The sequence below is a fragment of the Xiphophorus couchianus genome, chromosome 1 (assembly GCF_001444195.1).
Source record: "Xiphophorus couchianus chromosome 1, X_couchianus-1.0, whole genome shotgun sequence".
Taxonomy (NCBI): domain Eukaryota; kingdom Metazoa; phylum Chordata; class Actinopteri; order Cyprinodontiformes; family Poeciliidae; genus Xiphophorus; species Xiphophorus couchianus.
Genome location: NC_040228.1, coordinates 7,098,767 through 7,124,960, shown reverse-complemented (window position 1 = coordinate 7,124,960; position 26,194 = coordinate 7,098,767). Strand labels below are relative to the sequence as shown.

The following is a 26,194-nucleotide window of genomic DNA, read 5'->3' as shown; positions in this document are numbered from 1 at the left end:
ACACTGCAAAGTCAAATTTCTTTTACGTCATGTTTGATACATACATTTTTATAACAGCTGAAGGTAACAAAGTTTCTTGACTCTGCGATAAAATGGCACTATGTGCCTGGAAAATACATAATAGACTGCCTTCCTGTGCAGAGGAAAACAATAAAAATAGACAATGTTGTGGAAGAGAAAGGCAGTCTTTATTGTCAACCAAAACCGTTTGAGTTTTTATCAGAAGGCCTGCAGACAGAACTGAAGTCACCTGGATTGTAAACGATGACAGAAACGTGGGGATCTTTCTCTTCAGCTAAGCCTTCGGTTGCTTCCCATCATCTTCGGCTTTCAAACGACCCTCAGCAGAATCGCATTTGCTCAGCTTCTGTCTGACTCCAGGTACTGCGGTCTTCCTCCTGACAACCTTCTGGCATCCACCTACTGACAGTGCGTTTTGATAAAGAGGTAACGTTTCTGTCTCAGTGACTTCAGTCAGAGGATCCTCCTGTGGTGCAACATTCCCTTTTGTGATCTCTGTCCTGGTCTTGTGCTGTCTGGGCTTCCTGTTGTTTTTAGCTTTCTGGTAGAACTCACTACTATCGGTCCTCTTGTTGTCGACATGTCCTAAGACACCGCAATACAGCAGTACAAAGTCCTGTTGATTGACTAAAGGAAGGATTTGCTGCCTGAGACGACACTTGTTGAACAGCTCCAGAGCTAAATCTAGGCAGAAAAAGCAGTAGAGGAAATGTTTAGATCTTTTAGCAAACATAAGTGCCAAGAATGAGAAATCTAGCTCATGCATAATGAGTGAATGTGCTTTGAAATATGCTGTGTGAAGAAAGTTGAACCTGAATTTAAAGATCATTGAAATGATACTGGCTAGTCATTTTGTGGCTGAAGTAAAAAAAAAAAAAAAAAAACATGTGAAAGTGAGACTTTTGTTAACTGTATGTCATTTTGTGAGTCTTAAAAACAATCCTTATCAATTTAAAATAGCACAATAAAAACCTGAAGCAGAAAAGTTTCAGTCAGTCGGCAGTTTGAAGTGCCAATTTATGGAAACATAATATGAGTAAGCAGTGGGCAGAGATAAAATCAGAAACCAAGACTGGTTACGTTATATCTCAATTGTTAAAAAATGCTGAAGTACAGGCACATGTTTAGTCAGGAGGAGAGATACTCATTAACATCCACAATGTGATTTTTAAAAACCCTGGAGGCAAAACATGTCTTTTACCAGTGTTTCTGCTAAATGTTAAGAATTATTTTAAAAAACTGATTCTAAAAGCAAAGTCTTAGAGAAGGATTTGAAGATCTGCCACTTTATTACTTCTTCAGCTGCATTTGCTCAGCTTTCTTTTCATATATGATTTCTAGTTGTGCTTTAGGAAGTCCAGTATTGTTGTTCGTGGAAAAACCAGACGCTCCAAAACCCAGGCAAAAATAACCGTCTTTTGAAAGGGGTGATCCTAAAAGTGGTCAAAACAACTTTCAGCTGAGATGGATTAAATGTATGTTTACAAAATTAAAATCCAAACAACTTGCTATGTTACCCACTAGCAACTCTGCCATGGGAAAAAAGTATCTAATAAAGTTTTGCTCGAAAAGATTAGTTGGCTAAAGTCTGTAGGTGTCAAAGTTATTTAATTCATTTGTGATTGAATTCAAGTCACATTCTTAAAAAAACACCAGAATCCATTGATGACATTCTATGTAACTTGTTTATGTGTTGTCAAGTAAACTAACTTAAATTCAAGTTGTTTTTCCATCCATGTACAGCAAGCCTTAAAATTAAATGATAGTAATCTCAAAAATGTCTTTAAACAGGACTCTAAAAGTCCAAACAGTATTCATTTCAACTTCTTTTAATCTGAACAAATATGTATATATTTCAGTTAGTATGCCATAAAGGAAGGCTGTGAAACAAACACTTCCCAGAGGGGAGAAATTGGGTCTTAAGTAGAAATAGACACTCAAGTTGACGTAGCGCAAACCTGTAGCTAAGTAGAGGACCATGAAACAACACTTAAAGAACATTGGGGAGGTTTCACACTTAAGTGACTTAAGCAATTAAGCAGTAACACATATCATACCCGCAACTATAAAAAAAACAACAACTTGTGCTCAAAGTTTGCAGCATGTGCTAAACTGACCCAGTGCTTCTCCAACAGTGCGGGGTATCACCTCCTTCAGCACCTCGCAGTTTCTGTGTAAGGCTGGATTACAGTTCATTTCCAGAAGCCACACCTGGAAGTGTCACATGAAGACATAATTTACCAGCATATTAATATCCAGCTCTGCCTCAGAGGTTTAAAAATCCACCTTGAAGTCCTCGTCGATCATGAAGTCGCAGCCAATCAAGTCAAAGAATCCAGGGCGGCAGTCTAACTTGGTCTTGACGGCAAAGAAGCACTGGGTCATGATCTGTTGCATGCGCTTCTGATATATGAACAGAAAAAAAAATATATCCATAAGTTAATCCGTACTTTCTCATGGCTTAGGGTCAGTGTATGTTTCAGAATCTACTCATTGGCCAAGCTCGTGCGCACAAACAACAAATTTGACAAATTTGCCAGCACTGGGTAATCACAGTGGATCGTCCAGCAGGACAATAATCAAAAACATATAATCAAATGACAGAATTAGTTTAGTCACGCCAGACGTTTTCTAATATTTTTCTTACAGTAAAATATTATGCCACTGCTATAAAAAACATAATTTGTTTCAAGGAATGTACCATCCTTGTCTCAACGTGTCAACGTCGTACAGATTTCATGTTCTACCTCTCTAACAAAACTAAACATTTTATCTCTCAAAGACGGATGAGTTCCTTTAGTGCTCTCTTTAAATAATCTGATGCATTAGTGAGTTTGGGCACATTTTAGTATGTCATAAAACCCACGATGCAGATACTCGGTGCGGTTATGACGTCTTTAAAAATTAAAAGTCAAACTCGCATCTAGATTTATAACTGAGCTGCATCAGCAGGTTTCTGAAGAAAACACAGAGGTAGTGGCTAACTTTGTAGACCATGAAAGATGCCACAATCAAGGTTTAGAGTTCTATTTAACAAAGCTAACGCTAAAAAAACCCGGCTTATTATAATGCATGTCAGTATGGAGAAAAACAACCTGTAATATTTCCTTTTGAGCCATAAGTTGATGACTCTTCATACATAAATGAGCTCATGTAAAACTAACCACATTCTCAATTAGCTACCAGTGCCAACTACCACTTCTGTGCTGGCAATTGGTCCCTGAGAGCTACAGCACACCACAGACCTCACCGCAAAGGCTCCCAGCACCCAGTCCCTGGGCAGGCCCTTGGCAACCTGAAACCTTTCGTTGACGTAGGTGTTGAAGCTCTCCATAGACCATACAGTGTCCTCCTTGAGCAGGCTGTACAAAGGGTTTCTCTTCTGCATGTACTGGAGACGAACAGCAGGGGGAGAAGAGACACACAAAACACAAAAGTGTAGGCAGCAACTCTTTTTAAAGGCTTTGAATGACTCAGTATTGTGGAGATGCATGACTCTTTTTTTATTTCAGCTCAGCTATGACACCGGGCAGAAACTAGAATGTAAAAAGCAGAAGGAAAACAAAGCAACAAGGTTTATTGCTGGATGAACAATTTCAGCTGTGTTGTACAGCAAGTTGTACTGGAGATCAGTACTGTATACCTCTGTTAACCACTCGACAAAAATGTTCTTCAAAGTTATTTCATATTTTCCAGATTTCAGACAGAAAGCCAAGTCAACGCTGCTCGTATTTTCTGAAATGCTTTGCTTTGGAAGTACCCAACAAGAAGTTTAAGACTTAGGTGTGAATTGAGTTGGGTTAGGTTTAATGATAGAGTAGGATTGGTGTTAGGTATGTACTGGTAATGGTTAAGTTTAGGGTAAGAAATGAATGAAAAATGAATGAAGGTCAATTCAAAGTCCCTGTGAAGTTAGAAAGACACACTATGTGTGTGTTTGTTTACCTGGTTGGTGAGATGAGCAGAGAGGTTTTTGGATCTGGGATCGTAGACGTCACACGTCAGTCGGACATACCCATGACGAAAGAAGACCATGTAGGGCGCAGTGGAGGCAATGAGAAGGTAAGAGCGCACATCAAACTTTCTGCCGTTTAGTAGAAGGGGTTTCTGGATGTAACTGGGAGAAAAGAAAATACAAAAAAAAACTATTTTAAAGGCCACGTTGCTAAGAAAAAGAAATGTAACTTTCTAAAAATAAAGTATGTTAGATATATTGACATGTATTTAAATATAGTTTTTAGTTGTATGACCGTGGCTGGAAGTAGAGAAAGGGATTAGGGTCAATCCTTCTACTTGTAAGGATAATTTGTTTTACACCTTGACAGTCGGGCGTTCGCCTACCGCTGGACAATGTGAGCCTGAATCGGGCGGAGAGGCATCTTACGCTCAGCCTGGTACTCCTCCATCTTCTGTAGCTTCAGTCTGAATTCGGCCACCTCCTGCTGGTTCTTCAGGAGGAAGATTCCTTTGCCCCGGTTCAGGCCCGTGGGCTTACAGATCCACATGCTGCTCTCTGCGTTCTCCAAGTCTGCCACCACAAACATAGCCACATCAATTACATGTCGACCTGCTATTGAAACAGTTTGTTCTTCTGTTGTGCAGGAGCAGGCATGTCGAAGTAATTGTTTATTATATTTTGTCCTGGAGCTGTTTCAGTTGCTCCTGTAACTATATAAGCTTGGCATTGAGTGAAACCTCTCTAGTTTTGCAGTCAAACATGAAGAATTAGTCAAAGTCAAGCCTTTACAGGTACAAGACATGTAAAGTTATTACTGTTTTAAAAAATACTTTTGTGCTCCAAAATAAATACACAAAACACAAATCTGATGAGAATGGTAATCAGGTAAACCAGGAGTGGAAAGGAGTGGAACATTCCTTTCCGGAAGTTGTAATTGTTAATGCTTCTTACATTTTACTGCTGTTTTGTGACACTTATTGCAGACTTTTACTCTAAGGGCAAAATTACACACTCTGCTTGCGAGAGCTAAATCTGTTTGTGAGTTAGTACATTTCTAGATTTGAATCTCGTCACAAAGATAATCTAAAGATCGACAGACGATGTCTTTGACTGCATTGCTTGCCATGCATGTTTAAACCGCATGCATAACCGTATACCAAGGACAAGAATCTGTCTTTCCACATCATTTTCAATAAGTTGAATTTAACATCATTCAATTTGTCACAACATCTGTTATGTGCATTTGATGTTTTCTACTCTTGCTTTTCATTTTCAGTCAAAAACAAGATACTTACTTAAATACCGTACTTACTATATAAGTAAGTTTCAATTCAGCTTACTTGTACAGCGCCAATTCACAACACGTCATCTCAAGGCACTTCACAGAAAAAGTTAATGAAAACCACATTCATGCTTCGTATCAAACAAGGCAACAAGTTTAGTTCATTATTCAGATTAGTTTAAAAGTTTCTATCTAAAGGAATGCACCAAATTATATCAACAAGATTCCTTCCTTATTGTTTTTGTCAGTATGCGATGCAATAACTTTGAGAGTAAAGATTTGAAATTACGTTGCAAGCATTGAGAACTGTTTCTGAATTTACTTAATTACTTATAACTTTATAATGAACCACTTTTAGAGGGGATTTTCAGGGTCTTTGTTTCCAGCAGCCAATTTCTTCCCATTCTTTCAGCTGCGTTTATGACAAATACAAGAGGTTACAGCTTAATAGACTTCTTCTTCTGTGTGTCCACTTACTCTTGCTTACTCATATTCCTAGTTTTCTTAGGCATACACAGCACAGAACATGAAAGAGCAAGGCAGGCTGAAGTAATGGGTTTTAGGACATCTGCACAATACTTTACTTTGGAAAAGTAAAGTATTGAAAACTGAAAATTTTCTTTTTAATGGACAATAGTAGCTCACAACTACCTGCAAGCCTTTTTTTGTTTATTTCACAGTACAGAACGTGAGACTTGTGTCGAGAGTGTAAACCGGTTTACATCTTTAACATTTCTAGTTTGACTTTGTTCTTTTTTCATGTTTTATTCTTCTCTCGTCTATCCCATGAACCCATCCGTCAGCTAGAGATCTAAACCAGCTGTTTGAGACCTTCTCCTGTTTGCTCAATGATAGCTGTGTTTGACTAACCTGTACTCCACTTACCACAATGTGTTTGTGATGAACCAATCAATCTAGATCTAGTCATTTTTATCTCCAAGTCCCAGCACAACATCAACTGTGTTTTTCTTTTTATCATTATAAGTTAGGAAAGACCTTCATCTGCTTCTCATAGCTTTGTTCAGAACGGCAGCAACGCTGCGTTCAGGATCTTCTTGTTTGTGTCTCAGCCCTGCCCTCTGCTGACTCATCTCCATGGCAGCAGCATGCTACCCTAGTGATTTTATCAGTGCCTCATGGGAGGTGAAGTGCATTATTTTCCAACGTTTTCAACCCCTTGATCAAACACTCACCTAGGCAACTGTTGTCCTAAGACCATCCAGAACAAACTTCTTTTCATTGTCATGCTCACAAGCAGTTATGTATGATTAATCTTTGCCAAGTGAAGCCAGCAAACGTGGGGTATATCCGGTTTAACCGGTGAACAGTTGTCGTTGCAGCGGGACGTTAGTTTGATGTACACAGGATGTGTTTTACCTGTTTCACCCTCCTGTGGGGCGTTGCGGGAAAAGAAATCTTCCCTCTCTTCCTTCACATCCATGCGGAACGTTGTAGGAATGAACTCCTCCATTTTCAGCCTCCTGTAAGGGACATTTTTTTATTTTTTACATATAAAAGTCTGAAAGTGTGTCATGTACTCGGTCAGATCCCTTTAATCCGATAACCGTAAATAAAATCTCAGCCAATCCACTGCCCACAGAAGTCACTTAGCTAGTAAAAAAAAAAGAAGAAAAAGAAAGTCCACTTGTGAGTATTTTAATCTCGGTATAAATCCAGCTGTTACCTGAAAGGTTCAGGGTCTTAGCTTGGGGTGTTTTCACACCTAGTAGTCTGGTAGACTCAGTACGATTGGGGACCAAAATTTGCAACAGTTATTACATTTTCAGCTGGCGCGTTTCGCTTTCACACAGCACTTTGTCAAACAATCCAAACCCTTTGAAAAGCCTGTTCCCCCGGATGAAAGGGAAAACTGGCTGTTTGGTTTACCTGTGTCCGTCTTTATATTTGATTCTGCTGCTTATTCTCTCAAATTCCCGCAGGCTGGTGAGGAGGCCGATTTTAGTGGTGAGAACCATGTTGTTGGGTATCTGGAACACCAAGTGTCTACCTAGAAACAAAACGTGTGAATTTATCATTTTAGAAACGTGTGTGTTTTTGTTTTTCGGCTGTCTTTTTGTTTTGTTTTGCACAGTTTAAATTGAGAGTTCATCTTGTATTGTTTAACTCTACAGCACCTTGCTTGAAGCGGCTGTAGTTCATTTGAGATTTGGTCTCGCACCACTTGAGCCTGAAATCTTCCCTTTGCTTGTTATAAATTCTCTTCCATCCTCTCCTCTCGCAGTAGCTGCACACTCTGTGAGAAATCAGCCACATACATAGAAGCAAACAAAAAACCAGAGGTAAGAGCGGAGAATGAGTCAAAACCTTTCCTCTGTTGCAGTAAAACAAATGACTTTGTGACTTTCTAAGAGGCTTTCATGTTAAATAGGATAATATTTCTGTGTTTCACATCTCTTGCTCACATTTCAGCCCCATTGGTTCCTCCAAAGAAGTAGAATGGCCCAAGTCCACGAGGCTCCTCTATCTTGATGTCTTTGTAATGTCCTTTGTTAGAGCAGGGCGTCGGGCCCCTTGGTTTGGACCTTTGGAAGCTGTCCTCCACTTTGGATCCATCTGATGTTTTAAAACATTTTAATATTGCATATTTCAACAAATACACATCATGCCTTGTAACAGCATGACTGCAAGTTTTTCACATTTTATCACATCATAACAACCTTAATTTTTTTTAATTTTTTTTTTTAGTTTTTCAATTCAAATCTGAAAAAAGTGGTGAGCAGCTGCATTCTTTCTTCCCACATGTTGACTGTGGAGGAGCTGCAGAAATTCAAAGGTCTGGAAGATTTGTTAAAAGGACAAGAAGGAGCAAATCTGGGTTTTATGGAAGAGTCCCAGGAAGAATGCAATTGTTAAGCTGGTCAGAGCTGATCCACTGCAAAAACACAGAGTCTTACCAAGTACATTTGTTCTAGTTTCTAGTGTAAATATCTTACACTTGAAATAAGGCCAAACTATCTTACAAGTGAATTTTCAGAAAGATACATGAGCTTGTTTTAAGTCAATAATGCCTTAATAAAGGTGATAAACCAGTAAGACGTCCAGATAAATACTCAATGTGTTGACAGAATATCAAACTATTTGTATAACGGCTTGCTCTGCTCTCACACGTACACACACCTGTCTGTCCACATGGTCTCTTCTGCTTGACAGAGAAGTGTGAATGTTTCCTTCCCTCCTCCCGAGTCAAAGCCCCCTCCCTGTGGGCACACTCCAACCCTTCTGATGTCATTTCCTGTGAGTCCGAGCAGTCAGGTGACACAGATTGTCCTGTTGTTGGCTCCTCCTTCTTTCCATAAAAAATCTGCTTGTTTTCCTTTGCCAGTGTGTCTTCACTGTACATTTCTTGGCAGCACTCAGATGTTATGGGCTCTTGCATAAGCACTAATCGACCTTCTGTAATGTTAAAATCGCACAGTTCAATATATTTTATTGGGTTCCCAAGTAAATAAAAAAAACACAAAGAAATGCATAGTTGTGCATTGGAGGTAAATTGATTGAGGTTTCTTGGTTGTTTTGTTTTTAGACTGACATTTTTGTCTGTGTTCTCAGGAATAGCTGAATCAAATGGGTGTATTCTCTCCATTTAAACTATTAAATGACAACTAGTTGACTTCATATTTTTCTCTATTGCTGTTCTCAGAAGTCATACATGGGCTGGCGTGTGGTTAGCTGTGTCACCTTCTTGGAAGAAGCCACCAGCTGAGCCTGTCAATACCTTCATGTTTTCTTACTAGAGATGATTCACTTTGTCATGTTTTTCTGTTTTTAAGCTGACCTGGACTTTTTAATCTTAAGAGTTTATCAGTCTTGCTTTCTTCTTAAATATATTCACAGAAGGACATACTGCTCCCTTTGTCTGCGTACTGATTTTCTTTTTGCCAGGCTTTACTGGACATTTCTTACTTCTATTACAACAGAGTCAATCCTTTTCACTGTCGCCACATGCATGCTCAGTATGACTGACTGCTGCACAGTTAGCATCTCTATGCAATTAGCTGATCTTAGGTGGGAAAACTTTCCGTTTGCCAATTAATTGGATTTGAGTGCATAATAACTCAATTGAATGCATATCATTGAATTAGAATCTGTGTTTTTGAATTAATTAAACTGATATAAATGGATCTTAAAATGGACATTGTCTCAAGCTTTTTATGTCTTTAGAGAGCCTTGAAATGTTCAAAATTAAACCTTGTCCTATTTTGTCCTTTCTGCATAGCTCTATGCCAGACGTCATGTTCATTAACCCTGTGTCAAGCTTTTTTATTTAAAACATTTATAGTTATTTTTCTGGTTCACAATTATGTAGAATCCCAATAATCACAATAAAAACCATGAATCTTGCTTATATGTTGACATCTATGTTGTCAGAGAGAGAAGTGTCATATTTTGAAAAAAAAAATGAAATCATAAAATTAGACTGACAAGTCATGATAGAATTAATTACTACATACTGGGGTTTTACATTTAATTAACTCACATTTAAACATCTTTAAACATAGAATAAAATAGCAGAAATTTCATAAATTTAAATTAAAAGTATTCTTAGAGATAACAGGCATATTCCGACCAGCAGCACTGAGTTTACATACCTGTAACTCCATGACTAATACGACTTGAAGGCAGAGTTTATGGAAACCTTTCTAAGCCGATTCTTCTGCATCCACCTCCACTCTTATTGACCAACTGCAAAACAAAAAATAAGAGAAACAACAAACTTTGCAGGAAATCATATTTGAGATCTGCAGTTTTACCCTCCAAAGGAAGCTAACCTGGAGGGCTAATGTCAACAAGAGCAGTTACCGGCTTTATGGGTCTCTTAGCAACAGTTGCCATTTGTAGAATGAATATTACAACAACAACAACAACCTCTGAAGACAAACTCACAACTCATGTTTAATGTATTCCTTGCATACCCCCCGTCTAAGCTTAGCTTCATTCAATATTTATCTCCAGTAAGCCTTTTCTCTGTGAACCGTTTGGTAAACTTAGAGGAGGGTGTCGGTCAAAACAGGTATTATATGCTGATCCAGAGGGTTAAATAGCATTTTAACCTGCTCTTTAACACACAGTGTGCATTCTCTCATAAAACTGGAATGTGTATATCCCTGTGTGTGTAAATATGTATATATGTTCATTAATAAGAAACTAATTAAAACATAACTCATAAACACATCAGAATCAGTTGCATTTATTAAGTTCAACATTAATTTGTGCTGATGACTCAGTTGATGATATTGTTAATCAAACTCTACTGACAAATTCAGAGCCAAGGTATGCAGTTGAGCAACATAGCATTTGTCTGCTTGCAAGGCAAATCCACTAATTACCTTCTGTCTCTGTGATTTGACTCAGGAGGAAACACCCAGGCCCAAATACCGTTGGAAATTATGAATAATCCCTTCCCTTCCCCACAAAAGCACAATAATTGACAGGAGGCGGGCGCCTCCAAGGCCCAAAATCATATAATTATGCATCCAGTGTGAAAAAGTCATGCATCAATTTTAGGTCCACGTTGTTGAGAACGTTTTGTGGATTTTAAATTTACTCAGGGCAAAACAAGTAAAATTGTTTGATTTTTTTTACTTACTTACTTTTTTTTTTTTTTTAAGAATTAGCAAGTTGTAGGATGACAAGCACAAATATGCTACTTTTTATTACTGCAACTAATAAATAATTTTCCCCAAAGCGTCATTTTAGAAAAAAGGTGAGTATGACGGAAGGCAAATCTTAAAGGGATGTGCTGCAGTTTTTAAGTTCTATTAAGTTAATGAACTTCAGTCTAGAAAAACATTTATGTAAATACTATTTTGTGAACCCCTAATGCCATCATTACCTTAGCATTTTAACAGATATTTACAAAAAGCAAATGATTATTTACATAGAAAGTACAATTCCAGAATGGTGCCACAGTAATAGCTCTGTTACCCTCATTCAGATTTTAATTTTTGAAACTTTCATTCCAGCGTTTTTGGCGGCGCAAAAAGCTTTTTGCGACAACCGTCCCTTCTGGGCCTGGATGCTGTGCAGCTGGATTGTTTTTTTGCCAATGGTTTTTATAATTTGCGCTTTTGTTATGATGCGTAACCGTAGCAACAAGGTGGTTTACAACATGGAGCAGTTGGTTAACATGAAATAATATCACAACATGAAACCAGAAATCCCAGAGTAGTTGAAAAGGAAGCATCGCGGATGCAGAGCAGGAGCAAACAGGAGACAGAGAGAGCGAGAAAGTTCAAACTGTCTCTTTCTAACACACGGATCTGAACATTTACAACTCAAACATCCTCATTTTGTCCTCAGTCCACAGCGTAGAGGCGCATATTTTAAATTACCTTTTTGAAACACAATCTTGTCATTTTTGATGCATGTGTATTATAGGAAATCAGGTGTCACTTTTAAAGAGTCACCAGTTCACTTCTGTTTTTAAGCTTTAAAAGGAAGAAAAGAAAAAAAAACTGCAAAAAGGGGGATGATACCATTTTTTCTGCTGCGCACATCGGCTAAACGGAAAAAACCATCACGTTTTACAGTTTTAGAGCGCTGTTGGGTTTTAAAGTGCCTTTAGCTGTGCCTGGATTTCAGTTTATTTCAGTTATTATTATTATTTTTAATTTTTTTTGCATTATGTAATGAAATGTCTTGTGCTGGAGTCTAGATGCAGAACCACAGTTATTAGAGGCAGACCTGCCATGTTCCTGTTTAGCAGAGCTTTGTGTGGAGCCAGTGTCAGCCACACCTTGATAAAGAGCCGCCATCTGATAGACACACCGTGCAAAGTGCTGCGTAGGTGGACAAAGAGAACAGGCTTGTTTTACAGCCCCGTCGACCTTGTGCTTCAACATATGCCAGCAGTCTGTGTGCATTTGTCTGGGTTAGGAAACGATATCAGAATAAACACCACCATTATGTGTTTATCTCTGTTATTTTCCGTCAGGTTTGATGAGCTTAATGGCTTTAACTTAATTGAAAATATGTAAGGCATCATTTAGAAAGGATTTTTAAATTCTATTTCCCATAGATGACTTTACAGACTCCAGCTTATCAAAGCAACCCATTACTGTTGTAGTTCTTTAACTCACTTCAAATAACTCAACCACATCAAACAGATTCAGCAACAACTTCTAGAGGGTGAAAATGTTGGTTTTCTCAGACACATTGATTATTATATGAAAACTAGGTGCGTACAGGTGTGTGTTTCAGTCCGTCTGTCTCAGGGCGGTTACACTATAAGTTGTGTGTGTGTGGGGGGGGTGTATGTATTTGGAGATTCGCCCATTCTCATGTCATCTCAACTGCCTGCTACTAGGAAGTGCTCAGCAATTACCGGGATGCAGCCTGCAGCAATGGTGTCCCTGCTCAACCTATTATTTGGAGGGATTCTCCTTGTGGAGGTGTTATATTGGAAGACATGGAGTTGAGTTACGCTGTAAAGAAAAGTCTGTCTCAGTAGGGCCTCCCTTTCCCCTCCTATTCATGATTTCCTTATAGAATTTCACTGGGTAGAGGGTATGAGGCCCATTCTAATGGAGAGAGGGGGTCAGTTTGTTCCCAGGGTATGCATACGCTTATTTCATCTTGTAAAAAAGTATCACTGACACAGCGACATTGTGCAAATGTTTTCCCTATATATGTTTATCTTGACAGTTAGCCTTTTTGTGGGTCAAAAATTCCTGAAATGAATTTATGTAAGTCTCTCCAATGGCTTTACCCTACTTCTTGGACTGAGCTTGTTTTCTAGATATGGCATACCCAGTTGGTTAAGCGTCTGAACTGATGTCATCGAATAAATTAGCTGCACCCTGTAGAGCTATGAAAAGACATATGAATCATAGCTAGATGGAAAAAGACTCACAGTTTACATCAGGAGACACTGGTAATTAACTAGGGCAAATATAACCAAGAGAAGGAAACACTCCAGTTTTAGTATTGCCTCAGGATGCACCAATTAAAGTGTGTGTGCGCTGAAATCTCTGGGCTCTCTGCAGATCAGATCAGACGGCGGCTTCAGAGCAGTTCAGAGCTGGGTCAGCACTTGAACATTTTGCAAACATGAACTTTGAAGAATTGTTTGCCATGTTGCTCAAGTGAGTCTAACTTACATACTTTGCGACACATTCGAAAGAAAAGTCGGCATTTTCAAAGGAAACATTAAAAATTAAAATAAATCCCTGTACATTAAATTCAAGTGCATCATTATAGGTGAGAAAATAATATACAAAAATGCTACTGTAGAAATGCAAGATTTTTTTGGTTTATGATAGAAAACTAAATCAATCAATGACCATTTGGGTGTCACTGTTTCTTAATCTAGGGATTTTACACTCTGTAATGAATCAACAATTTTGATCCAGCAAAGTTGCATCTGACTCATTCCAACACAACCTGGAACCATCCTTTCATTCTGATGATCTGGGTCATGTGTCGGGTTTGACTACACCATGTGCTAAAGTTGAACACGCTGTACCACATTTTCAAGACGTTGTTAATGAAAAGCAACATAACCGTTAATAAACATTTCATGAATCTTTCTAAATGTAGGCCCTATATACAGTATTATCGTTAAGTACATTGTTGAGATAAAACAACATAATGTAACTGGTGTGGAGTTATACCAAACCTCAGCTAAAAGATTTCTGCACCCACTGGAAGATTGATTAAAGGAACAGATTGATTAAAGGAACAGATTGATTAAAGGAACAATGCACAATTCACATATTTTGAAGTGGAGATTTTCTCAGCATTTGATCATCAGTATTTCTCTCAGCATCTTTACATTAACAAACTTATTCGTTTCTGCAAATCAGAGTTATTAGGTTTAAACTGTGACCAACATAAAAAATTACCATTAGGTTTGCATTACTTACATAGGGATCTGTAGCTTTCTACAGCCTAAAAAAAGACTACACTGAACTACTAAAAAATGGTAAATGTTACGCACATTTGATAATTAAACATCTGATAGGCAATATAAAAAATCAGTATAATAGCCTCTGGCTGTATGGGTCAAAAGGTCAAAAAACTGAATTTTTCATATAAATTTTAAAATAGATATTGTACAAAAGAAACATGTCAACAGGTCATATTAGTCATGTTCAAATAAATAATTAAACTGAAAGTGGTGGCATTGCTTTTAGTTAAATCAATTGAAACGTGTCACACGTTTGATCAGACAGTTAAAAGTGAAACAGGTTGAGCCAGTAAACTGGTCTACATAAACTAAACTGAAAGAAAAAGCTTAAACCACAATGACCACCTGGATAAGGATAATGCAGAACCAGTTCTGTGTTTCAAATTAAATGACTTTGAAATTTAAGCCAGTTTTTGTTTTTTTTTTGTTTTATAATACCAAGTTTAAACAAAACGTTAAATTTTGCAGTGTACATGGCGTTTATGATTCTGGTTTGATCTGAGCTGTGCTTGCCTGCCACTTTCTTCCACAGTAATGCTCTGAGATACTATCTGACTGAAGAGAAAGTGAAACAGATTTTTTTTTTTTTCTTCTTCTTCTTGTAACTGCAGCATAGAGAAGACAACATGTATGAACAAAACAAACTTTACACCTTTGACCTCAAGAGAAACAGACAACCCTACATGTGAAGATGGTTTAGTAAATGTTTTTAATAATTCAGTAAAAGGTTTCATTTTGGCAACTTTTACAGATACAGTTGGCTTAAGTGGCACTGCGACTTACTGAGGCCATTGCTTCATTTTGTTTTGCTGTTTACAAGTAGCAGAACAAAGCTGACGAGGTGTCTCAAAAATTTGAATATTAATGTTTTTCTTCTTAGCTTATTTTCAGAATGACATCTACGTCATGGCAAATGTGTATTTATACACGCGTAAATAAATGTAACTAAGATGGGTGTGTGTGTGTGTGTGTTGCTCACTTTAAGTGTACGTCACCACACCTGCAGGAGCCGTTCAAGCCTTTTTGTCGTGTTCCTGTTCTACTCCAGTGGCAACCCAGCTTAGCAGACCGGGCCTCCGTCAATGCAACCGGCAGAATTGCAAAAATCCTGTCTGATTGCGCTGAACATGCACAGGCCGGTGCAGGAATCCTCCACAGGCTGTCCGCCAGCCAGGAATGCAAACCGTCGACGTCACCGGAGCAGACAGCAACAGAGGCTAACAGTGTGTGCTGCTTTGGACGCTGACATGCTGCAGCTTCACGTGTTTTCTTATTGTAATGGGAATAAATATGATGCAACGTTTTTGAGAGATCATGACCGAATTTCTGAAATGAAAACATCGAGACAAAATTTTTGCTTTAAAAAAGATTTTAAAATATTGTTGAGCAGCACCTCAAAAATATGAGCTGTTAACCTTTTAGCATTAACAATGTCCTGTTTTGGCCTTTTGAATTCAGTTTGTGCAAATCTGACATTGTATTTCAAATGGATTAAGTGCAGAATTTGAAATTCACTGATGCTTTAAAAGTTCACAAATTATTATTATTATTATTACTTATTCATAATGACAATGATTCGGATATTTTAGAGTAAATAGCTACATAATATTATTAATTCATTCTAAATACGTGCATGCATTCATACCTGAGCAAATTTAGATTTAAAACTTTATTCCTGATAATAAATGCTGCAGATGTCACTCAAAAGATAATGAAGTAATGCAGCAAGAAGGTCCTGGGTTCAATTCCCGAGTTCCCAGGGTTTTTCTGCATGGAGTTTGCATGTTCTCCCTGTGCATGCGTGGGTTCTCTCCGGGTACTCCGGCTTCCTCCCACAGTCCAAAAACATGACTGTTAGGTTAAATGGTCTTTCTAAATTCTCCATAGGTGTGTGTGTGTGTGTACATGGTTGTGTGTCCTGTCTGTCTCTGTGTTGCCCTGCGACAGGCTGGCGACCTGTCCAGGGTGACCCGCCTCTCGCCCGGAACGTTAGCTGGAGATAGGCACCAGCACCTCCTGACCTCATTGGGGACAAGGGTGTAAAATGGATGGATGCACAATAAGCATCAATTGTTTTAAGTTGTGCTTTATTTAAAAGGGAGCATGTAAAACATTTGTAGCGTTCTCAGTAATCCATGAAATGAGCTCCAGAAGTGTGGTTGATAACTGGCCTCCTTGCCATCACCCTAATCTGTAGCTTCCTGCTCAGAACCTGGAGTCGCAGTGAGACTCCTCCAAAACATTAATATCATTTCCTGTCAGAAGAAATTTGTTGGTAATGTTACTGGTTACTTTAAACCTAAATCTTTCAGGGGTGCAAATCATTTTCAGTTTAACTGTAATATATAATATAATGAGTACAATTATAATACTACTATTAATAATTGTTATTACTATTATTATTATTATTAGTAGTAGTAGTAATAATAATAACAAAAATTATAACTGCTATTATAATTATAATAATAATAACTACTATTATATTAATTGTACACTATATCTTAAATATTACACACAATGCCTATTTTAATGCAGTTAGTTAGATCTAAATTTTGTGGTATTCGCCCTTTTTTATTGTTGTAGAAAAGTAATCCAACCTTTAATCATTTCAAATATAAATGCTGACAGTGTAAAAATACTTTAGCATCATATTTAATCTTCTCATTGGGACTAGAATTTAAATTTGCTTAATTATGTGTTTCTGGTCAGTTCTGTTCCCACCATGTACTGTTTTTTACTCATTACAGTAGATAAAATAAACAATAATATTAAATCTCATGTTTAATAACATATCAATGGAAAACATAATAAGATTTTATTAATTAGTCCAACTCTGTTGAGCATAACTCTAGCTGATACACTTATAGGAAGCTGTGTTTAATTGAATTACAAAGGACAAAGTGGAACAATCTGTTTCTGCCTTGTAGTTGAAGAGATAAAAATGTTCCTTTTTGCTCACAGTCCTGTGAAAAGTGAAGAGTGGGTTGGGTTTAATCATTAATTAATCAGGATGCCAGGATTAGAGTATTTGAATATAGAGTTACAGGAAGCCATTATAACTACCCATAAATAACACAGCTCATATAATAATTTACCACAACCAGTTAGAGGCTGAGAAATGTAAGTCCTATTGAACTTTTTTTTTTTTTTGGCAAACTAAAACAGATTAAACATGTTTCCCTCCAAGCTGAGTCGGATTCCTGAAGAGTGCCGTAAGGATCGTGATGTTTCTGGGAATTGTAAACTCTCCCCCCAGGCCGAGGCGATCAATGAGGCTTGAGGCCTGCTATGTTAAGCGGCTAAATGGTTTTTCTGTTTGTGTTCGAGCTGATAACATCTGCTGACTGCGTTTAGACAGTCAACTGAAACCCAGAGTCAGTCTAATGCAATATCTATAGTCTATAGTCTTGTGTCTCTGACGTAGATAACAGACTTTTTACCTTCATGGGTGTAAAAGAAACCAAAGCATTTCTGCAGACACAGTTGCCTAGTTTGAAGCACAGAAAACACGCCTTGTGCTGCCCGGGTTTATCAGGCCGGCCTACTATGTGCCGCCATACAGGGAGGCACAATGAGGGCTTAGCTGATGGAGGGACCTCATGGGTAAATTGAGGTATTTAAAAAGAAGCTCTGTTCGGTGGTAACCTGATCCACACCTGACTGAGGCTCGGCATTCCGCTGCGTCCGAGGGAAGAGTTCACGATTAGCAGGAAAGCTGCAGCAGAAGGAAAAACTGTCTAAAACGTGTTTTAAAGAACAGAAAACAAACAAAAATACCATTTGTAAATTTAGCCCATTTATTAAACATTCCAATTTGCATTACAAAACATTATTATGCAGTATTAAGTGGCAAACGGATTTTGTACAGGATTACAAGTTTTAAAAATATCTACACATTATTCCTGGAAGAAAAGGGGAAAAAAACAAACAAATAACTGAAGACAAAATGAGAGGAAATAAAATTAACATTTCACAGGAAAGTCATTTTAAATACAAAATGTGTGAATGTCGTTCTGGACAGCCGATTGAAGAAGAAACTTTGACTCGTGACACATGGAAGAACCCAAACGAAATTCATCCATCTTCCAGTGCAAGGATCACAGTTCCACAGTAATCATCACTCAGCGCCACCTGCCACTAAATGTCAATACGTTGCTGCTCAGGGCTTGACTTTAGTCAATGCAAAGCACGTCAAATGCACAGAGGAAGAGGAAGGGGGTGGAAGGGAAGTAAGAGAGCAGAAGGCAGCGCCATTTAATGGACGGCATTACCAGACAGTATTAGACACCAGTAATTACATCTAACCATGTCTGGTAAGACGCCTATCAACAGGCTAGAAGGGATGACCCCTGAGTGTTCATCTGTGCTAAGAGGAAGTGCTGGAGGAAACAGAACAGCTTGAAAACCCTTTTCTTTTTTTTTTTTTTGGCCCTTTTGTGTGCTTAAATTTGCAAAGCATGCAGTGAAGTAAAAGCGTGAGTAAACAGACCAAGAAACGCGAAGAGAGTTAAGCGAGGTTAGCTGAAACGGTTCTGTTAAATACAAAACATGTGGCAACGTCACAAACGTGAAGCATAATAGCACAGGGGCATTAAAAAAAAAAATTTGCTATTTCATGTTGCGGTGGCTTGGATAATGGAGCCTGGAGGGCAAATAAAGGTGTGGCTCAATATCTGTGGGGTATATCTCCCTCCTTTGACAAACGCAGTGTCTATGCTGGCTCTGTTCTTTACTTTTTTTAGTCTGGTTTAAAAGTTTAACGCTACATCTTTTGAAATACTATCACATGAACTAAGAATACATTTACAATTGCTTTACAGTTGTTACTTACAAGCATTTAAAATTTTAAAGAAGGCCTAAAGTCTGTTGCACATCTTCTTGTTAGTGGGTTTCGTTTGACTTTCTTTACGTAGAAAAAGCTTGGAGGAACTGAGAGAAAGCCAGAGCTGTTTTTTTTCTTCCTTCCTTTCTCTTTAACACATGAGGTCCTGAAACGGAGCTCATGTGTCCGTTTCAGGATGTGCCACGCAGGTAAAGCACTGCCGACCAATCACTGCTAAACAGCACAAAGACCAACGCTGTTCAGGGGGAGGGAACAAGGAAACAAGGCCCTGCAGGACCAGTGGAACCATCAACCGACTGCTATTCTTTAACTTGGGTGGGGTTGAGATTGCTATAAAGGCTTTTTCTTTTTTTTTTTCAAAGGCAGCGAGACAAGAGGAAAAAACCCACATTAGAAATCTATTCTTTTCACAGAAGTCTCTGTTTGGTTGAAACTTTACTCAAGGAAAACGTCTACATGCTAATGTTTATGTATTAACATCTGTCAGCGCCTTTCTTTTCAGTTTGAACAATCAACAGTACAGAGTAGCCTGGGGGATGAGGGAGGGTATCCATGGTGCTAGTTTAATGTAAACACAAGTCCAAAACAAAAAGTACACTTCTCTTGGAATTACCCTAAAATTCAAAGCAACCAACTTTACCCTTCCACGCTGGCCTCTAAAGTCGACCGCATCTCGGCAACCGTCCCACAGTCAAGTTGGAGGAACACAGCCGCCCAGGAAACATCGTTACCAGACAGTGTTAGAGCAACGGTTGTACAATCCAGCACTGTCGGGTAAGATGGATCCTGGGAAGCACTTCTGTCACTGCGCAAGCATCAGGTCTGATCCCGGAGGCTCAACGGGAGTAAGTTCCTGCGGGGAAAGCAGTTTTTCTGGTCGCCGTCAGCAGATGAGTATCATCATCATTACCAGGCAGTATTAGAGAAAGGAATGATATCCAATGCTGCCTCGTAAGATGGAGATAGTCACCCAAAAACGTCCACTATCTAAACTTATAGCAGAATCATCAATACTTGGTTGGAGAATATGAATTAATGTTTTCAATTAATGTTTTTAATGGTTAACAAAGTCTAACTAGAAACCCCCGACTAAAGTTTCACTAAAGAATTTTCAGCTTCCAACCACAAAGTAACAGTGGAAAACCCTCATTGCCCCGACAGCCGATAAATTAATGTCATGTACTTGCCAGTGGTGTTTTTAAATCTACGTTTATATTTAAGGCATTAAAATGCTTTGCAATCATCATGTTTGTTATTTAGTTTAATTTAACTAAACAGCAACCTTACTGGATAGCAACCCAAACGTTGGAAAACAAAATAATGAGTGGCATTCTCTCACATCTAATATGTAAAAGTTTGGGTGAAATGTAAGTTCACTGAGCGGACTAATTTATCCGGCTATACTTTGAAACAGGAAAAATCTTCATCTTACATATCTGGTCTCCATAAAGACAAAGTCTGGCCATTTAGCCAAAGAGAAGGGTGTCCACAGATGTCCAGTGTCTAAAGAAAGAAGACTACGCCACGAAACAAAATGGAGAAAAAACTCTATCAGTAATGGTGGCGACACAGAGTTGAGCAATCAAGGCAAATTAATAGTTTTACATTTGCGGTGAAGGTAATGCTCAAAGTGAGCCAGAAGCAGCGTTGCAGTTGGAAAAGGAGACGCGTGTATGCGGGGAACACCCTGCCGATGAGTAAGTGGCAAAGCTGTGATGTGGCGGGGGTTTACCGCTTAAACCTGCTGTCACAGACGACTGGGCCACAGAGGCTGTTAATGATTGCCGAAACCTGTTCTGACTAGTCTACACCTATGGCACGACAAAGTTTGGGAGGGCTTCTTCTCACACAATGCATGGCTGTAAGTCATTTATAAATGGCCACCAAGTTTAAGACGCCCCTCCCCCCCCTGGAAGCTGGTTGGGTTACATATCTTACTGTATCCGAAGCTCTTTGAGATTAAGCTTTGCGTTTCGCATTGGTGATTTTGTCACGTCTGTCTCGACATATGCTGAAAGAGAAGGATAACTGTCTCTTTTTTTTTTTTCCCTTTATTCCACCCTGTTTTTTCCGTTGAGTTCTGCCGGTCCGTTGTCTTTGTGTTTGCCGTGTGATGAAAGGCCGATGGAATGCCGTCTGGCTCGATCTGAGCCAACGGCGCGAACGCAGAAGGTCACAGAAAACAGCCCTCATTTACTGAATAACACGGATATTTCACAGGTACGACGCGTGAAGTCCTCACACCCTGTGCTGGCATTTTTAGAGTTTGTTCAAATTCTTTGCATTTTAGCCTCAAGTTCCCTTTTTTTTCCTATGGCAAACATGCAAATAGACGTATCCCTACTTCCTTGTTCAAGTCGTCAAATAATTACAGTTTTCAATCAGGAAAAAAAGGTTTGCAATCATCCTGTAATGCAATGCAAATGTTGCTCAGGAAGGCAGGGTGAAGGAGGCAGAAAAGAGGTTTAAGGGAGGGGAAAATTTCAGGAAAAAAGAAGGTGGAGAAGGAAAACAGAGAATGCACCTGTAACCTTACCGTCGTGAAAGGTACCCCACGGAAAGAATGCAACAAAACCAAAGTGAAGAAAACAAGTTTAGAGTGAGGGAGCTGAAAAGGAGATCTTGAGTTTCCAGCCGGCTGCTTGAGAGCGCTTCGTCTTCCCTCCAGCCAGGCAGGCCCCATGAAATGAGAAAGTCAAGCAGACCTGCTCTCCCAGACTCTTAGTTAGTTAATCATCAGCATTATAAACCAGTGCTGCAGGCCGCTCTGAGGAAGAAAAGAGGAAGAGATATGAAGAAGAGGGTGAGCCCAGAAAATTTCAAGCAGGTAGAAACAAAGCAGTGGGACTGATCTGTACCTGAACAGAGTAGAAGCTTGTTTTGCATCTAACCGACTCAAACGTCCTATCAGTTTCTCCTCCATTTGTCCAGATACTTCCTCTCCCGCTTGTGGCTATATTCTGCAGAGTTTTTTTTTTTTTTTTTTTCCCCAATTGTTGATCACGGTGCTCCTAGCAGTGGGAGTCTCAACAGCTACCCACGCTTCTTTGCCTGTTGGTAGTGAGGCGTGATCAGGTAACTCTGCCCTCTCTGCTGGAATGTGACTCTGCTGCGAAGTGAACAACCCGATAGGTAAACCGGCCTGGACCTTAATCAATAGTTGCTGTCTTTGTGGGAAAACAATGGCAGAGAGAAACCCAAAACCTTATTTAACTCCCGGCCTTATCTCATCTCAAACTAATTGGCCCTTCAGAGCCGGGCCAACACAGCTACTGTGATATTTAGGCCAAAGAACTAGTTATCATACAGCTGCCACTTATTGTGCTGGTTTCTACATATATATTCATTGACGGAGTTGGTTTTACATATTATTTGGTTGCTCCACCCCCATTCCCTCTCTTAGACTTACCGTCTTTGCTACCTCTGTATTTTAACTGATTTGAATATTTCAAATGAAAGACAAAAATGTTCCACTGATTTGACTTTTTGAACTTCTTCTCACAGTTTTTACTCAGTAAAGTTTCACTTTTTAAATGTTTTCTATTTTACTACTAAACTTATTCGTTCCTACTATTAGGGAAAAGTTTATATCTTTGACTAAAAGCTGTGAAAAGTTAAATATTTAAGGCTTTTTCAATTTCAGGCAATTCAATCTGCTGTGAACAACATGCCTGTTGTCATCCCCCCTGAGGCACCAAATGTAACATAAAATCCTTTTTTTTAAATCTTATTTTATTTTTATTTAAACTCTACATCCAAACTTTAATTGCCACTCTGAGGATAAATAAAGTTTTTTGAATTTAATTGAATTTGATTAAGAGCTAAAATGCATTTAGTATTTTGAATAATAATGCCTAATCACTATTCTTCCCTAATAAAGAAGGTGAACTTGATTTCAAGGTGTCGCATTCGCGTTTTAAAAATGGCCCTGGCACATAATGCTAAGTCATACACCTCTGTGTCAGCGTTACTGTTGCTTTAAATTCTCCTCCTCAGGTGATAAGAGATAAACTTTCACTTGAATTCAAACTGTGGCTCAAGCTTTGACAAACACTTTCAACTTAAGGCCGCCTCTCCCAAAGCTTAAATGACAACGAGTCGAAATTCTGCCCTGCACTTCCTGCTCCGCTGCCGTACACCAGCAGAGTTGGCGGCACTCATGTGACCAGCAGCTATTTGGGTGTACAAAGAGAAATGAACAAATGTTTCCTCCTCAGCCAATCACAACCCTCCACATTGCTCCGTAGTCTTCCCTGTACAGTACTCGGTCGACATTTTCCCTCCATTTTCCCCCCTTCTCTTCCCCAGACATCCCGCGGCTAGTCCGCCTCGTAGCGCCGTCGACAGCAGCCCAGACAGCAAGATAATATGCACCTTCCAAACTCTGGAAACTCTCTGCCGTGTTTAGCCTCTGCCCTGCCTGAACTTGCCGCAGTACCTCAGAGGCAGGAAAAGTGGATGAGCAGACATTTTACATCCGGCTCGCATCCACTTCCCAGCAGAAAGTGAATGAAGCTTGTAAGCTCCATCTTGAAAAGCCAAAAAAAAAAAAAAAAAGAAGAAGCAAGCAGCGACTTGTTAGAGAAGGATATAAAACTAAAAACAAGGTTTTAAAGTTTAATGGGTTATGGAAAAATGTTCATAAGTGAGTTTTACTGACGATGTTTGTTAAAAGTAACTGGCTACTGCTTCCAGATAATTAGTTTGTAAAGCAGATTCTTACCGGGATGCTGCTGATGTCTCGTCGTAAGCAGAATTTTAGCTCTTTAGAAGAAGGAGTCAGCGTTTGTCTTCATATCCTTTGACAAGTCTGGCAGTTTGCCTTTACCTGCCCCAACTGGTCTATCCAGTTTAGGAATGAGCGTTAGCCCCTATTGTTTCCTCTTCTTTCTCTCTGCTTAAATGGAGTTGGAATTTGATACATTATTATTTTCGCTTCTCATCGAAACTCGCTAAACCCTGCGATCCCACCCAAGAACACCAATCTTATTTGTTTGCCACACATTTTGCAGTTTTAGCAGTTCTCTTAAAAGTTTTTAACTGCCGCGTCGCTGAGCAACAACTCATGACGACTACTAACTTCAAGACGGAGAAAGAAGACACAGAAGGGATTTTTTTTTTGTTACCCTATCTTTCCCAGGTGCGGTCACCGAGCCAGAAACCCAAGACAAGAGGCATCATTGTACAAGGGCTCTTGCCGCCCCCGTTGGCTAGTCTTCCTCGTTCCTGTTCCCGCTGAAGGACGGTCGACCTCTCGGGCGGCGATCTGGGCGGAAAGAGAAAAAGCTGTCCCTCTCAGGTAGGTTGCAGCTGAAGAGACGGAGGATGAGCCAAGCCCCGGAACAAACCCAACCAGTTTGAAGCGCGTCACTTATCTTCCTGTCGCCGAAGCGAGGCTTGTTTTTTTCCATGAGCTCTCCTTGGCGGTGTGAAGCGGTTAAGCTCCTCAAGAAGACAGAGGCTGAATTTGTAAAGGGCTTGGTTTACATGTAGACTGACCCACCCCTCCACCCTCTTTTCCCCACAGGTGTAATTTTCAGGTCACAGCCAATCTCCTTAGCCTCTGGCGCTCACAGGTGCGTCCTCCATAGGACTTCAGCCAATGGTAGAAAAGACTAACCCCCCCAACACCATCAACACCAAACACCTCCTGCCCTCAGACTCCCACCACACTGGTTGCCTCACCTCCACCCTCCTCATAAGCCCCTAGGTACCTTGTTGTGTGTTTTTTATGATGTCAGCTCAAGCTTCTGTGGGAACGACCTCCTCTGTTCGTATTACAACTAAGACAACAACTGCGCCTCCATCAACATGAACTGCTGAACACAGCCATGATGTCTAAGCAAAGAATATAAATTGAGAGGCCCGACACAATGCAAGGGTCAAGCATCAACCCTTTAGCTTACTTTTCAGCTCATGAGCCCTCTACCTCAAATACCTGCCCTTTGCTCTCATGACTTCCCTCTCCCTCTTCTTGAGTACATACTCCTTCGTTTTGTCCTGGAACAATAACCCGGATGAGTTACAGCAAGCACGACAGCCGAACAAAGTGCAGGTGAGTAAAACCTGAGAAAGACACACCAGCAACTTTAGGTCAGTTTGGGGAGTCAGAAGCAGAGTAGGTGGGAGGCAGAGATAAAGAGCCTGCTGGGGATTTTGACCCATGAGGGCCCAACAGGGGGCTTACTCCACAGCCTGCCCTGAGTTTTACTGGATGCGGGCTGGGCAAGGCGTTAACTTTCGGTCCTGAGGTTTAATTATTGGGATTAGACCCTCAACAATGAGAACAATGCCAGAATCGTATCTCGTTTCTGGTGGGGTGTGGCACAGGTTGCTGCTGAACCGCACTGGTAAAGATGGAAGTAGAGGGCTATTTTTCAATTTGAAAGACATAAAAGAAGTGGACTTCATTTTGTTTGATGGTTTTGCTTTTCTAAAGAAAAACTGATCTATCAATGATATTTTTCACATAGTTATACCTTAGTTCTTTACTATGATTGGCAGCTTTGTCTGAAATCCTTCACTCAAACTTATCCTAACTAGAAATGGGTTGTTGAGTGATATCAAGATAAGTTTGTCAGTAAAAAAAAAAAGCAAAAACATTACATCATCATCATCTACAGTTATTTTAATGAGATGCCAGTCAATGCACCACAGTGATGTACTTGTTTGATTCAGCACCGCCCCTCCCCCACCTGTTGATACTCATTTCCTGTCAGTTGGCTGATTATTCTTTTTCTGTTCCAGTTTTATATATATAGCAAAACCATGGGATTTCTAATGATGTTTGAAAAAAAATGCAAATAATTAGAACCAGGATATCCTAGAGTCTTAGCATGAACAGGAACCTCTGGGTTGATTGCAATAAGGTTTAAGCTTAGTCATTTATAACAAACTACTAATTCTTTTTCTGACCCTTTCAGAGGGAACAGGTAGTGAGTTTCTCTGCCCTGAAAGGTCGGCTTTGTTTGGACTTTGAATTTGCATACCAAATGAGTTTTGGAGTGAAGCACAGAGGCCTGACCTGAACTCATTTGGCTACCGATGGGTATCTGGGCAGCTAGTCACGCAAGATAGGATGTAAGGACATCCATCAGTGAGGCTGAGCAACAGCTCCAGGAACCACAACCAGACAAAGACACACAGAGAGACACATATGTT

General features: G+C 39.5%; 1 protein-coding gene across 2 annotated transcripts; it reads right to left on the bottom strand.

Annotated features, from left to right (window-relative positions):
- Positions 1–166: 166 nt before the first annotated feature.
- On the bottom strand, positions 167–23,850 carry ttll10 (tubulin tyrosine ligase-like family, member 10). 2 transcript variants are annotated; one of them, XM_028014859.1, is made up of 13 exons: positions 23,757–23,850; positions 9,872–9,965; positions 8,400–8,675; positions 7,685–7,835; positions 7,397–7,515; positions 7,149–7,269; positions 6,639–6,742; positions 4,363–4,549; positions 3,967–4,138; positions 3,272–3,412; positions 2,308–2,424; positions 2,139–2,232; positions 167–705 (listed from the first exon to the last, which is right to left on the bottom strand). In XM_028014859.1, the coding sequence occupies exons 3-13, from the start codon at positions 8,656–8,658 to the stop codon at positions 296–298; spliced, it is 1,875 nt and encodes a 624-aa protein (XP_027870660.1). In that variant the 5' UTR covers positions 8,659–8,675; positions 9,872–9,965; positions 23,757–23,850; the 3' UTR covers positions 167–295. The 2 variants fall into 2 exon arrangements, with proteins under 2 accessions (XP_027870660.1, XP_027870650.1); XM_028014849.1 differs by lacking the exon at positions 23,757–23,850 and adding an exon at positions 10,052–10,099.
- Positions 23,851–26,194: the final 2,344 nt, after the last annotated feature.